Source organism: Perissodus microlepis, chromosome 3 (assembly GCF_051167445.1).
Source record: "Perissodus microlepis isolate ML-2025 ecotype Zambia chromosome 3, ASM5116744v1, whole genome shotgun sequence".
Lineage (NCBI taxonomy): Eukaryota > Metazoa > Chordata > Actinopteri > Cichliformes > Cichlidae > Perissodus > Perissodus microlepis.
The window spans coordinates 42964592-42980865 of record NC_140463.1 but is presented as its reverse complement, the minus strand read 5'-3'; the positions used below and the strand labels follow the sequence as shown (position 1 = coordinate 42980865).

Here is a 16274-nt window from a genome sequence, read left to right as displayed (position 1 = left end):
TTGTTCTTTTTCTAAACTATTGAAAGTTGCTGCTTTATTTGGAAATACTATTTGTGAGGAATCTTGTCACAGTAACAAGGAGGGTGCTCAGTGCATGAATGGAAGCCCCCAGCAGACGAGGCCTACTTTAGAGTAACTAAAGGAGAGTTCAGGGTTACATGTTCCAGCTATATACTTTATCAAAAAGGAACATTTTAAGCCTAATCTTAAGAACCTAAAGTAGAGAGGTTGTCCCTCTCCTGAATGCAAAGTGGGAGCTGGTTCCACAGATGAGAGGCCTGTCCCATCAGCCCCAAGTGGTCACGGCAGATCACTAGCTGTCCCTGAGCCTGGTTCTATTGCGGATTTCTTCTCATTAAAAGGAAGTTTGAGCACTTAGCAACAACTAAGTGCTTGTTCAAAGGTGGTTGTCGTTGGGGTTTTGTCTGTATTATTGCAGAGGCTTAGACCTTACAAAATAAAGGGCCTTGATGTGGCTGTTGTTGTGATTTGGCACTATATAAATAAAACTGAACTGATTTGACAAAGTAAGCCCGCAGTCTGAAAGCAAACTGTTGTACTGGGTCGAGATGCTACTATTACCCACCATTTAGAAATGTTAGAAACATAAAACATGTTTTTGTTTTGTTTTAATGAATGGATGCTCAGTTCATTGCAAATAATGCAGGGCCACAACCCTGGCTCTGGGTTTTATTTTTTAATATTTTATGTATTTTACAAAAACAACTAAGCAGCAGATAACTTTAAACTATAATGACTTTCCTATAAAGTGAAGCTTTGGGTCAAGCTTCTGTACTTTTAGGGAACTGAAACTGTTCAGCGGTTATGGATGACTGCTGTTTTTACAAAGGAGCAGCTTCCTGTGGAGCAAGAAATGCATTCACACAGTTGAATCTGAAGGTGTGTAAAAGAAATCCTTCTCCTTCAATCTTTTTTTCATAATCGTAGTTTATTGCCGATTGCTTTTAGTTTTTCACGTACACAGCACGTCTTGTGAGAGTCGGCTTGCAAACATGAGAGGTTATGTGGCCAGGGGGCAACAGCCCGGTCTTCCTGTGTTTAAGCTCTCGTAGGACTTATGTTTCCACCAGTGGAAACTTATACTCTGTCGCTCACATCACCTTGACCACAGAAGTGAAAGGTAAACCGTGAGAACTTACTGTAGCTGTGACCTGCATTTACGAAGATATTAATAGATCGTGGGGGATTTTGATGCTTCTCTACACTACATTTGGGTTCAGTTTGATAGTCTATGTATAACAATGCTGAGCTATGTGATTTTGCTGAGCTCACAAAAGTTATTAGTCATCCAGCTGGTACATACAAAATATATTTTATTTTACATGATTTTACATTTGGCAGTGAGTATTCTTGCATCCATTCACACTTTTCTGCTCTTTACTCTTGAGTACACACAAATATTATCCACGTTTTCTTCTTGACGATGTTGTTTACTACTCCTCTTCAGACTCAGAGCTGCATAGTGGAGGCTGTCTGCATCTTGGCTCTGTTAGTGACGGACAAATGGGGGGATTGTGTTAAAATATAACTGGAAACATATCATATCTAATATAAACATAGCATCTGCTTCTATTAAAAACATGTGAGCAGATTCTATAGGCTTTTTCACCTACCACTGCATCTGAGACTGTACAGGTTTGATGAGGAACAGCTCCTACAAATCAAAGAAAGTAAATAAGCATGCTAGTCAGATAGTTAGATGATTATTATCATTAGAGATGGCAGAGACTTCACCTTTGCAGACAGAGCAGAGGTTTTTCCTAAGCTTGTACATGATGAAAGCCAAGACAAAGAGCACAATAAAGGAACCTCCTAATGCCGCGCTCAGGAGATAAACTAAGACAGGGGAACCTAACACACACACAAAACAGATGTTACACAGTCAGTGTTTCACAGATTGCTTGAAACATTAGTATGAAGTCACCCTCCTGCAGTATCACCTACTTGCAATCTCAACCCTTGTTCCATTTCCAAAAATAATCTCTCCACAGGAGGCCAAAGCACAGTAGTAGATCCCAGCATCAGCGGAGCTCACTGACTTTATTGCAAGATTTAAAGTGCAATTTCTCCTGTGAGGTGTTTCCTGTGAGATGTCTGCACACACGTGTCCCTCGCTGGGATACATGACTGTAGACTGAGATGCTCCATGTCTGAACCAGTAAAGGTTCAGCTCCCCTGCACATGGTTCAGCTTCCACTGTACAGGTCAAGTTCAAAGAGTCCCCCAAGCGAAGCGGCTTCAACATTGGCTGGTCTATTGCAGATCCAATGCTGGTCGCTGGTGATTTGACATGAAGGAAAACTCCTTGTCCAAATTCAATAGCGTTAAAAACTAAAACCCCACAGTAATACGTCCCTGAATCTGACAGGCTGAGGTTTGTGATTTTGAGATATTCTTTTTTACCTTCTACAAGGACTTTAAACCTGTCTTTATACTGTGCATAGATATCAGCTTCTGGGTTGTGCTTCATCCGAGTTGATATGATGTTAGGTTTGCCACCCAGGCTTTGCTGGTACCAAGAAAGGAAAGTTACAGCATCATCTTGACAAATGCATGTTATTGTTACATTCTCCCCGACTTTAGCTATCTTGATTCCACTCTCCTGAATTACACTTGAGGTCTTGTGAACAGCTAGCACCTGACCTGGACAGAAGTGCATACAATTATTTTAATTATATCTTTAGCATCTTATCAGTCTCTTTTTAGAATTTACATCCTTGAAAAAAGAAACTGTGAAAAAAGTGCAAAATACTCACAGATTTTATAGAGAATTGCAAGAAAAACACAAAGAGGCACCATCTCTGAAGCTCTGCAGTATGTATCGTGTGCCTTTACGGACGCACCCAACTCTTATAGGAGACGAAGACTGATCGTGATTGGCTAAGCTCAATGGTTGGTTTTAAATTCAGAACTACAGTTTGTTTCTTTCCAAAAGATCAGACTGATCAGGTGACTGGAGGTGTGATTGGGGTCAAGTCTTTTTTGGTGACATCATTGTTGCTGTACTAAGGGCCGAAGGTGTGGTAATGTGTATTTTATGTAGGAAAGTTTCTTGGGCCAATTTTTGTTAGTTATAGAGGTTTGTGTATGTTTGTATTTGTTCTGCAACATATCTAGGGTGTTTTTTAATATCTGGTCTATAGATGTATTTTTAAGTCACAACACAAGTTTTCATAGTTGCATGAATTTGTATGGGGAGGTGTGTTTAAACAGTTACGTGGGTTAAGAGGGAGTGTTAGTGGGGGAGACACAGAAAGTAACGCAGAAATCAGGTCAAGAAGTTTAAACCATCTAAAGTGAATACTGACATGTTATGGTTAATGGCAAAATTGTCTATGCTGTGATCCAGTATAAGGGTGGAATTCACATTTGTTCCTGTACTTGTAGATATTTTAAAAATCTCAGATTTATATGGTCATATATGAAGAAATTGGTGTACTGATGTTTTCCGGATCGACAATGGTTGGAGTGTTTGGCGATAATTTGTGGAAGGGACAACCTGAAAAATGAAGCTAACTTGGAAGTGACAAAAACTGCAGTTCCTCTGGGAACCATCTGAGGCTGTCTGAAAGTATTTCAAATTGAAAAGTGATTAGAAATTGCTTTTATATTGCTCCTGGGTCTCCAACTCAGCATTTTTGAGTTTGTTCTGGACTTTTCAGCTACATCTTAGTTCTTGTTATATTCTTATTTATAGTTCTTGGTTTCTTGTCTCATTATGTTAGTTCCCTTTTGTGTCCAGTTTGTGCTAGTTTCATCTCTGTGACTTGTAATCAGCGTCTCCTGTGTGAGTCAGTGTTGTCTCCATGTTTGTTACTGTTTTTAGCTTACCAGTTGTGACCCGGTGTCTGTCTGGCCTCTCTGTGCCCTGTCTTTGTGGTTGTCTGGTTTTCCCTGTTCTTTCTGTCAAGTTCATAAATATTTAATCTTGGTTCCTGTGTTAATCTCTTCCTGTTCCTGTAGTCATCTCTTTGTGTTTCATCCTTTTGTGTCCTCTTGAAGTTTGTCATCTCTACATGTTTATATCTTGTCAGTTACTACCTACCCTGCTCTATCAGTTTTTCTTTTCCTGTTTGTTTTCTGCCAGTTGCCAGCTAATAAAGCTGAGTTTTGAGTTTAATTCTGCCTGCTGAGACCTACATCTGGGTCTGATCTTAGTCAGCCACATGCCTGTTTCGTAACACGTGGATTTGACTTGGACTTGTCTGCCCACACAAAGAAAGGTATTCCTACACTATACTGATGAAAGTATTCCCTCACCCATCCAGAACATTAAATTCAGGTGTTCCAATCACTTCCATGGCCACAGGTGTATAAAATCGACCTCCAAGCTTCACGTGGCCTTCAGATTAGCTCAAGAACTGTGCATAGAGAGCTTCATGGAATGGGTTTTCATGGTCAAGCTTCATCCAAGACTTACATTACAAAGCACAACTCAAAGTGTCCGATGCAGCACTGGACTCTAGAGCACTGAAGGCGTGTTCTCATGCTTGTCTGTCTGGCAATCCAATGGGCGAGTTTGGGTTTGGTGGTTGCCAGGAGAACAGCGCTTGTCCAACTGTCCTGTGCTAAGTGGAAAGCTTGGTGGAAAGGGGATTATGGTGTGGGTTGTTTTTCAGGAGTTGGGCTTGGCCCCTTAGTTCCACTGAAAGAAACTCATAGTGCTCCAGCATACCAAGACACTTTGGACAATTTCATGCTCCCAACTTTGTGGGAAGTTTGGTGTGGAAGAACTTAAGTGGGCTGAGTCCCTACCTCAACCTGATGGTTGCTTTTGCAACGCTTGTTTATTTCCTGTAGTTTCACAGGTTCTGTGCACATATGTTTGGTCAAAGGTCGCACTCTGTGTGTGGACAGGGCAGTGACAACTGGAGGAGAGACAGATGCTGTTGTGTTTCAATTCATGCCACTACAATAAAATGAACTAGAAATTCATAGAAAATTGCAGGAAATGTGCATTATTCAACCCTCCACCCATCCATCCACCCACCCACCCGCCCACATACACACACACAAACCATTGTTCTCCTCTTTTTTCTGGGTTGTTTCAGTTTTGTAATGAGTGGCAATGTACTTTCAAAAGGTGACAAAATATTCTGGTCCATTCCCACAAATGTTTTGGATGTCAACGTAAATGCACATGACTGTGAAGTCCAGACATTTCACCACTAACTGGCAAGAGTACATTGAAGGTTCACTCTGACAAAAATGACTCAGGGTGCCAGATTAGAGCCCCTGGTAAAAGATTAAAATGCACGCTTGCATGCATTTATGTGTTTTTGGTGGTGAAAAGGGAACAATCTTGACTGTTGTCAGGTATTTTAGGGTTGGCTCCTTTCAGCTTCGCACTTGCCAGATTTAGTTGCATTAGAACTTCACCAGGCAGAAGTAGACTACTGTGTGTGACTCATATAAGTCTTTTTGATCTTTGTGGTCAGGTACTGTTTTAAGAAAGCTCCGGTGAAACTTCTACGACTGTTGACTCAGAACAGATGCTGCTTTACTGACCAACAGTCTTCTCACTTTAACCCACACTTCCTGAGTAGTGCAAAGTGACAGTAAGCTGTGCAATGCTCATGGCTTCTTTGAGAAACCAGAGCTACAATGGAAACATTTTGTTGTCGTTCTTTTACGAACAGTTGAGAGGAAGTCGTGTTGCAGGTTAAAAGTGTCAACTTAAGGACCACTGGTAATGAAGAGAAAAGCAGGTGTTTGGTGTGATTTTGGCATGTTGGACAAGACTTCTTCTTTCTCTCAGTTGTAATTTTATTGTCTTCTGTTCTCATGTTGAACTTCTCCAAAAAGCATAGCCAGATGACATTTTTCCACTTGGGTCATCTGGCCATAAAGTCTTTATTTTTCCAGTCAGTTCACAAAAAATCCCGAGCAGCATACTTTATTTAAATAAACTGCAAACATGTTATTATGTATTTTCCAATTCCTTTCACTTAGAGTGAGCAGGGTTAAAACAGAGATATTAAGAAGTTGCTCTTTGAAGCAGTAAGAAAAAAGAATTGAGCGGATGTTTTGTGTATTTGGCTCTTCCGTGTTCAAATCATAAAAACCAAACTGTAGCTGATGTAATTATGCTTATTCTTTGCCTTCAGTTTTAAAGGGTGCATGTAAATAGATGAACATGTGCAGTTTAAAAGCTCCAATTTCTTATTGGGACTGTGTTAAAGTAGCTTTGTGTGAATATACTTTATAATTATTGAATACTGAGCCTTGGTGAGACCACCCTCAGTTTATCCTCTGGTAGAAACAAGCTGCTTTAGCTCCTCCTGCTTTAAGGGCACCCGCCCTTTAAACAAACTCTTCTGATTGGCAGCCTGTTGAGCAGCATGTAGGTGGTGCTTCTGGGCTTGCAGCCAGAGATGTGTGGCTGAGATGACCATATAAAGAATAATCTCTCACAGTCACTCTCACTTGCTGTACACAGATAGAAGAGTAGAAAAACACAACAGTAATGGATTGTTTCGTGAGTTTAAACTTTGGCTGTGCTGAAATCCTCGTATAAGCATGTCTTGCCACTTGGTAGTTATTGTGAAACAATTCAGTGCATTTGGGTAATTTTTTTAAAGGCTTGAATTCTGATGGTCATTTGAATATAAAAATCATATAGCATTGTCAGTCAAATCGAATTTTAAAAAGTATAAATGACACAACAGAAAATAGGGGAAAGCACAGTAGGTACATGAGGCTTGGTCAGCAAACTTATTTTGTAGTTTTTTGTTCATATATTTGCAGTACTTGCCGAGTTTCAGTAGACCCAGAGAAAGCTAGAAGCTATCGTGGTTTCCTAAAACAATATTAACTCATCATTTACCAAAACGTTTTAAAACCATCAAAAACTATGAATGTAGACTGAATCCTTATTCCAAATAGGTCAAAAACACTGTGAACACCACAATGGGGAGGAGTATGTATGTTTTACCACTGTGCTTCAAGAAGTAAATTCAGGTCACTCGGGGGCATTTCCATTATCACAGTACGTATGCGTGCCTGCACTGCTGGGCAAATATCTAATTTAGTGGCCCACACTTGAAGCACTTTGCTTAAATTAGTTCATGAAAATGGATCAAAAACAGGAATATGCTAGCAACTTAAAACCAAATGAAATGTTTTTTGCAAAATAAATGAAAATAATTATAAAAAAACATGGTAACAGAGAACAGAAAGTAAAGCCAGGCCCCTACAAACCTTATCATATTGCTCCTCCTCCTTCCTCTATATATTCAAACAGGTTCAGCTCTGCATCACTTCACTACTGTTTTTTCTTTGTGACTTGACTGTGGGGAGGTTTTGAACTTATTAATAGACATAAGTGTCAAAGCATACGTGAGAATGAGAAGTGACAGGTCACAACTGTTACTGTGAAGCAACTGGAACAAACAAACAGCATAAAAAAACAACCACATAGACATCCTGTCAGGACGGAGGAGCGGTGGGTTGTTTGTGTGGGGGGGACTGGTGAAAAAACCGCTGGGCTTAAACTCGCTGTTAGATAGGTTGACCACAGTGGGAACTCAGTAGCGAGACGTGTTTTTGCATTTCTTATTACTCAGCCGGCTGAAAAACACATCCGTCTCGATAGGAAACAAGACCAAAGTTGAACAAACATCCACTCCTTACGACCCTCTGTTTGTTTGTTTGTTTGTTCTTTCTGGATAAATAACATGATGTCAAATTAAGTCATGACAGTCACATTTCATCATGGCACCAGGTTAAAAGCATAACTTCCTGACTTACTCACTCTGTTGTGGTGTGCCCCAGGGGTCTGTATTGGGCCCTTTATTATTCTCTTTGTATATGCTACCCTTGGGCTCCATATTTGAAAAATACAATATTTCTTATCACTTTTACGCTGATGACATTCAAATCTATTGTCAACTGACTGATGACTTGGCAGCATCACTGAACTCCCTGTACGATTGTCTGAGAGAGGTTAAAGATTGGCTGTCAGAAAATTCTCTCGTTTTAAATGAGAAAAAAACTGAAGTTATGGTGTTCGACAGCCATATTCCTCGAGACCAGCTTGTTGCCCTGTTGGGGCCCCTAGCTAACTCTCTCTCCGATTCTATGCGTAACCTGGGTGTCTATTTGGATAGCTCCTTTAAGCTCGATAAGCAAGTATCATCTGTAGTTAAATCTGTTTTTTTTTTTCAACTGCGCCAGATTTCTAAAGCTAAGCATTATATACCACACAGGGACCTGGAAAAACTTATCCATGCTTTTGTGACCTCCAGGTTAGATTATTGTAATTCTCTCTACTGTGGTCTCCAAGCCTTCTCTCTTCGAAGGCTGCAACTCGTTCAGAATGCTGCGGCTCGCCTTCTTACTGGCACTAGAAAATTTGACCCTATTACTCCGGCTCTTGTTGATCTACACTGGTTACCAATCAAATATCGCATTGAGTTTAAAATCTTGCTACTCACTTTTAAAATCCTGAATAACATTGTGCCCAGCTACCTCACTGACCTCCTCAATTTGTACACTCCTTGTCGTGCATTAAGATCATCAGGTCAATTACTCCTGGCCCAACCTAAGTTTAGACTGAAGACCAGAGGCGATCGTGCCTTTGCTTCAGCTGCACCCAACCTTTGGAATAGCCTCCCTGCTTCTATTCGAGCCTTGGACTCTATCCAGTCCTTTAAATCAAGATTAAAAGCATATCTATTTGACTTGGCTTTCCCGACCAGTTAATACCCTTTTAAATCTTTTAATTTTTAAACTTTTAAATCTTTTATTAGATTTTATTAAATGTATTATTTTTATTAATTTTACTGCTGTTTTTGTCTTCTTAGCATATTTTGTATTTATCTAACTCTCCTGGTCTGTTAGTGCCTCTATCCTGTCTGTGCTTGTGCCCGATTTGTACCCTATTTTTGACTTATGTTGACTCTCCATATTACTGTGAAGCACTTTGGTGTGCCTTCGGGTTTTTAAATGTGCTATATAAATAAAATTGTATTGTATTGTATTGTACTTATGAAATTACATAATTTCAGGAAGAAAGTAGCACTGTGCTCCAGCAGATTGCTCCACTGCTTCTTTGCTACCTTTCTTACACAATAAAGAAGAAAAGTGTTTGTTTTAAGACATCAAACGTTGTCATGATCGTGGGGTTTCGGGGGGGTTGAACAAAGGGGGCAGCGAGTAGCTTTTTATGTCAGTCAACCACAACAACACATCTAAACACCTCACTGTGTGGGTGGATTGCTTTGTGTTTTGAACAAGACACGTCTCACAAACATCAGTCTTTGATATGTGGAGACAAGCATCTTGCCTTTGTGGTGAGCTTACCTGAAATAACATATATCTCACCACTTAGCTATCTAGTGGTCACGGCCACATCTAAGCGTTGTGTGATCGCTTGAGCAAAATGTTGATCTTTTCACAAGTTTACCAAAGCACAATAATGGTGGGCTACTGCCCTCTGCTGGTCTAAGGCGTAACTGATATTAAATTGCAGGGTCCTCCACCCAGTTTACATATTAGGTTCTATCTGATATGTAAACTTTAAACTGATCTGTACTTCCATCCATTGTTTTAACCATTTTGTGCAGAAATAGTTTATATAGTTTTAATGGTTTAACAATTTTAATCTTTTATTATGCACTGTTGTGCTTTGATCTTAGCATATATATATAGATTTAGATTCACAAATGCAAAGTTAGGTAAGGGTTAAAAGAACAAGATAAAATAAAAAAGATAAAAAAATTAAAAATTAAAAAATTAAAATAAAAAAATATAAAATAAGGATAAAAAAAATTAAAAATAATAATATTAAAAAAAGTACAAATAAGTAAGTGAAGACAAGTGTGGTATGCAGATGTCGATGTAGATGGATGTACAAAGGAGCTTAATGTGCAAAATTAACTTAATGTGCAAAGTGACCTGATGTGCAAAATTTCAGTTGAGGTAGGTCAGCTGTTCAGGAGTCTGATAGCAGTGGGGACGAAGGAGTTGTTGAGTCGGGATGTTCTAGATTTCACACTTCTGAACCTTCGTCTATGAAGGTATAACCTATGTTGGGGGTGTGTGGGTTCTTTGAGGATGGAGGCAGCTCTCCTCTGCTCTGCAGAGAGGGCAGCGGAGTCCTGATAATCTTCTCCGCAGTTGTTATCACTCCCTGCAGGCATTTGCGGCCCATAGCAGTAGTGCTGCTGTACCATGCAGTGATGCAGCTGGTCAATGTGCTCTCCACAGTGCAGCTGTAGAAGCTGCAGAGGATCTTGGCCGACATACCAAATTTCCTCAGCCTGCTAAGGAAATACAGCCGATGTTCACCTTCAAATCAAAAGGTTTGCCTTTCTACTGAAACCAACATGGTTCATAGGGTGACACTTTCACTTTGAAGGTGAAATTCACTTGTCTGGTTTCAGCTTGGTGGTAAGCTAGTGAGTTCTTTCAGACGCAGCTGTCTTGACCAGCTGTGTGGTGTTCAGTGTCCAGGTGAGGTCCTCACTGATGTGGATGCCCAGGTATCAAAAGCTGCTCACCCTTTCCACTTCACGCTCCCGGATAAACAGCGGCTGGTGAGGCCTCCTCTTCTTCCTCGTGTCCACTATCATCTCCTTTGTCTTATCAGTGTGGAGGTTAAGGTTGTTGTCCTCACACCATGACCCCAGACCGGCCACCTCTCTCTTGTAGGCCACCTTGTCCCGTCCCGTGATGCGACCGATCACTGCAGTGTCATCCGCAAACTTCAGTATGATATTATCTTTGTTGGAGGCGACACAGTCGTGGGTGAACAGGGTACAGAGGATGGGGCTGAGGAGGCAACCCTGCTGGACACCAATGTTTGTGGTAACACTGGCTGAAGTCTTGTTGCCAGCCAAGAAAGTCTAAAAATTCTTTCCACACTATGCAGGAACTGAGTCCCTGTTGTCATGTTAAGAAGGGTTGGGGCCTAAACGCAAATCTCTCAGACAGACTAGCTGAGAAAGAGGAAAACAAACCCAAGAAAGGATTTAAAATAAAGTCTTAAGGCTTCAGCAACGGTCGGCAGAGGTTTTATGCAAGACACCAACACATCTGAAAGGACTCACTAGCTTACCACCAAGCTGAAACCAGACAAGTAGAATGTTCACCCTATGAACCATGTTGGTTTCAGTAGAAAGGCAAACCTTTTGATTTGAAGGTGAACATTCTCAGTTTTTAGGTTGTGGCACACTTTTCACTCTTTCTCTACTGATTAAGAAAGTAGTTGGCAAGTGTTTGCAACCAAGTCAGCGTCTACTGTGCACACTAAGAGCAACTATTTCTGTAAATTTGGGTCTTTTGTGCTTTAGAAAATAAGGACCCAGTGACTGGCAGCAACTACATACAGGGTTCCAAAACACTGGAACTTGTCTTTAGGGCATTGTAACAGGGAGCACAGGGTAAACAGGACACTCCAACATACCGAGTGCCAATCACAGGAGGTATAGGAAGGGAAATATGGAACATAATCAGGGTAACTACAAAAATCAGACAAAAAACCCCACAATAAACAAGACATGAGTGACAATAACTAACAAAATAACCACACAAATATGCTTATAAAGTGATAAAAAGTCATAGTGAGAAGAAATGTGATCCCCTAATAATCCTCTGATAATTTTGTCATTCTTTTTCTAATCCTTTATGTGTAGAGTGTTACTTAAAAAAAGTAAAAGAGGAAGTCCAAAAAAAGTTTAACTTGAACACCCCTCCCCCCTAATTTAATCACTCAGATGGTCTAAAATTGAAAGTGATTCACACAAAAATAGCTGTTTCCTGTGGCACATGACGGAAACCCACATCCGTACGTGATTCTCGCCCAGAGATCATATTCAGCGAGTGTGTATTTTTTCTGTTTTTGTAACAGTCACTTTATAAAGGCCTGCATGTGTTGCGTTTAGGCAGGGGTGTCAAACATAAGGCCCGGGGGCAGGAATCAGCCTAGTAAAAACACCAATCTGTGCCACTGGATAGCTTCAGAAAATGTGAAGGCGTACACAGATTTAAAATGTCAAAACATTTTTACTAATTTAACAGCTTTATCCATATCAATAACATTACATTCAGTGGTCGAATGTTTGTGGATGCTGGAGGCATTTCCGCTCTTTGTTTTGATCCTTGCTGGGGTCATTACTCAAAACTTAAAAAGTAATGCATTACATTACTTAATTACACGCAGGAGAAAGATGTTCTTTATGCTACTCGATAAGTTGCTTTCATGTTACTGTGGAAAATTATCTGAGAGTGTAAGAACCAATAAGCAGGATCGATATGCAGGCAGACTAAGGATTCTGGGGAATTGGACTACTGGGAACCAGTTCTCTACAAGAACCGGTTCTCGATTCCCATCTCTTTTCATACTGCATACCAAGTAATTAACTAAAACAGAAACAATTAAAAGACAGATTTATTTTTTAATAAAAAACAAACACATAGAAAGCACACATTTAACATGTAGTTTTACTGTTTGGGTTGCTTAATGTCAAAAATGGGCTGTATGTGGCCCACGATGTAAAATGAGTTTTACATCCCTGCATTTGGAGGACATTTGTCACATTTTTCTAATAGGGGTAATACACAAGTACCATAAATATGGGGATTCAGCCAGTAGATAACTGACTTACCAACTTTTACTTAGCTATTATTAATATCTGGTTTTCTTCCACACTATGAATATCTCCTGTCTTCCTCTCCACACCCCAACGTGACAGATGTCTGCCACTCTTTTAACCTGGTTCTGCTGGAGGTTTCTTCCTGTTAAAAGGGAGTTTTTCCTTCCTACTGCTGCCAAAGCACTTATTTATAGGGAGTTGTCTGATTGTTGGGGTTGTCTCTGTATTAATTTAGGGTCTTAACCTTCCAATATAAAGCACTTTTTCTCGTTTTGCTTACCTGCCATTATCTCTGCTCCCTTAGCTGAACAATAACGGAAAGTTAAAACATAACTTAATATTTCCCTGACACACATATGCAATGTGGAGCAAAGCCTCACAAAGTAAAGGAACAGATAAATTTAGAATAAAAACAAAGACACAAGACAAGCACCACAAAACCCTCAAACAAAACCTCTAGACCCTGGAATCTAGTTAGGTTTGTTTCAACATCAAGACTGTTTCTCTTAGTTTAGAAAAATAAAGTTCATATATACACTACAAGTCAAAAGTTTGGACACACCTTCTCATTTAATGGTTTTTCTTTTCTTTTTTTCCTTTTTTTTACTGAAGGCACACTGAAGCAGCATGGCTACCACAGCATCCTGCAGCGATATGACATTTCATCTAGTTTGTGTTTAGTTGGACCATCATTTATTTTTCAACATGACAGTGATTCCAAACATCCCTCCAGGCTGTGTGGGGGCTATTTGACCAAGAAGGAGAGTCAGTGCTGCGTCAGATGGCCTGGTCTCCACAGTCACATGACCTAAACCCAGTTGAGATGGTTTGGGATGAGATGGGAGAGTGAAGGCAAAATAGCCAACAAGTGCTATGTGCAAAGCAGTAATCAAAGCAAAGGGTGGCTATTTTAAAGAATCTAAAATATAAAACGTGTTTTGAGTTATTTCAAACTTTTTTTTTTACTTGTCCAACCTCTGGTAAAAATTTAATGCCCAGCTTAAATGCTCACAAACAACTCAAACCCACAGGAAAAGTTTAAGAAGTGAAATTTAGTTGGGTCACCAAATGTAGGCTCATAAATTTTAACGTATATGCTGAGTTTCAGTAGAGTTAAGAGTTGAGTTAAGCTAGCTCCACTGTGATTTCACTCAGTGTGCACAAATGAATACTGTCTGAAAGTAGTTTTGTTTCGAAGACATGAAAGAGTGTACATCAAAATGTGTTTCCTGTAATAACTTTTTTTCCTCTTTAAAATAGGCCAGGAACACTGAGTTGGCTACCCGTTCGCCACTTTGGGCAGCAGATGCATTGTGTGGTGAAACTGGGCGGTTTTGTTTTGGGGTTTTTTTTCCACTGTGTTATGAAAAAGTGAATTTAGGTCACTCAGCCACAAACAGTCCTGCCCCTAATGTCTGCACTGTTGCACTGTTGATCAAATAACTCATTTAGGTGCATTGCATTGGAAACCTTTTTGCAATCCACCCACCCAACCCTCCATCCATCAGTGCATCCTGAAATTTATTCCACTTGGAGCCTAATCCTCTTTTTTTAAAAATAAACAACCAAAACTAATCGAACAACCTTCTTTGAGAAGTTAATATTAACCAACATCACAGATGTAGGAGAGACAGTGGCCATAATTTTGACTTGACTGAACAAAATCACTCCACGTGAGACGTTCTAATTGCAGAGTAGATTGGGTCGTTGACTGTGTCCTTTCTTTGTCTCCTACTTGTCTCAATCTTTTTCTTGAAATTCACAGTTGCATACTGCACAACAGCACAGTCTTCATTCTGTGGGAAATACAAAAACCATATGCGAGAATTTGTCCATATACAGTGCAATGCAAAAGTCTTCATCCACCCCTCATTTTTTATATTTTACTAGGAAAATGTGAAATGTGTGGAAATACAGTTTAAAAGAAAACGGCAGGCTTTGTACAGTTCCAACAAGTTTGAACATTTTTTTATGAACACTCTAACCCTGTTCAACACAGCCTTAACTCTTAATCTTTTTTTGTAATTTATTTAGTAGTCTTCAGGAATAGTTCTCCAGAACTGAAGAGCACAAAGCTCTTCTTTGAACGTTGGCTGGTTTTTGTTCTGTTCTCTGTCAGAATGATTCCAAACTGTTTCAAAATGTTGAAGTCTGGGCTCTTGGGAGGCCAGTTCATGACTATACATATAGGCTTTTACTGGACCGGCAGCATGTTTGGGATCATTATTATTAAAAATTAAATGGATTAAAATCTCAATCTACTTATTTTCCCTTTATTCAATCAATTTTGACAAAATGCGCAACATCATTGGCTAAATGCAGCCCCAAACCATGACAGAGTCTCCTCTGTGGTTGATAGATGGCTGTAGACACTCACTGTCATGTCTCTATCCTGACCTCCTCCATACATACTAACGATAATGTGAACTGACATTTTGTCATTTAGATTTTTCACTCCATAAAACCTGCTACCGGTGGTGTACTTCAGGTTTTTCTCACCTGATGGATCAACTGAAAGACCGGAAGCATCTCTCAGGAGCTGTGTCAGGTCTTTGCTGGTGATTTTTTATTTCTTAAGAACATGATTCTCAGATCCTACTCATGCCTGCAAATATTTATAGACACACTGTGTTGAGATATACCAAGTATTTGGCTCACAGATCCTTGGGAATTGTCTTGTTGGTGCAAAGTTGCTATTTTATGTCTGTCACACTGTGCTATCTTTGGCATTTTTGGAAGCTTCGGCTAAAGAAATAGGAAGAAATTATGTGCTGTGCCTAAAGATACAATTTAATATTAGTTCATTGTCAGTTTTGGGGAGTAACGGAATACATGTACCGGCGTTACGTATTTAAAATACAAGATATGAGTAACTGTATTCCGTTACAGTTTTAAAAAGGTGGTATTCAGAATGCAGTTACTTTGTTGAAATAAATAGATTATACGGAGGTCTTTTCCTGTTTCATATGTTAGGCTATGCTCTATTTTTGGTAATTCCACGTCGGTGGAAACCAAAACAAAACACGCATTAAGAGGCTCCAATGCCTGTGTCTCAATCTCGCGGCCCATGTCAACTCTCCTTGCGGCCCGCATAATGACGTGAATAAATATTTTTAAAAAAATTATTCAAAAAATGATTTAATATGAAGGAAATAGGTATAGTGTTACAGGCACAGCCCTAAACTATGTAGCCTCATGGGCAGTGTAGTCCGTGCTGCAGGGAGAATGGACTGCTATACCCGTTATGTGTCTGTGAGCGTGAGGGAGGGAGAAAAGGGAAAAGTACGAGCTGTCACCGACCAGAAAAGTGAGCTGGAAGCATGTAGATATAATAATAACCACTGCAGCCAAAAAGAGTGCCTGACGAGCCCAGCTGTAAGTAAGCTATTAAGACTCGACTGTACACTGTGTTTCTGTTTTCCTCCGAAACAACAAGTCCCGTTGGTGCAGCCTTTGAGCGCCTCTCTCTGTCTCAAACTTGACCCAGACAACAAAGTAAAGCTAGTTTTCGGTTACGAGCCCGACACCAAACCCGACATATTAGCCAGAGGTCCCTTTACTACGGTTCGGAGCCACAGACCTGTTTTATATATGCGCGGAATAGTTTCTATCCGGGATCATTGCAAAAAGTTCAGCCTCATCTAATGTCCACCCTAC

General features: G+C 40.0%; 1 protein-coding gene across 1 annotated transcript; it reads right to left on the bottom strand.

The window, feature by feature from the left end:
- Positions 1-1357: 1357 nt before the first annotated feature.
- LOC146391578 (protein amalgam-like) lies at positions 1358-2806 on the bottom strand. Its single transcript, XM_084918887.1, has 4 exons — positions 1966-2806; positions 1756-1872; positions 1635-1675; positions 1358-1507 (listed from the first exon to the last, which is right to left on the bottom strand). The coding sequence occupies exons 1-4, from the start codon at positions 2678-2680 to the stop codon at positions 1382-1384; spliced, it is 999 nt and encodes a 332-aa protein (XP_084775013.1). The 5' UTR covers positions 2681-2806; the 3' UTR covers positions 1358-1381.
- Positions 2807-16274: the final 13468 nt, after the last annotated feature.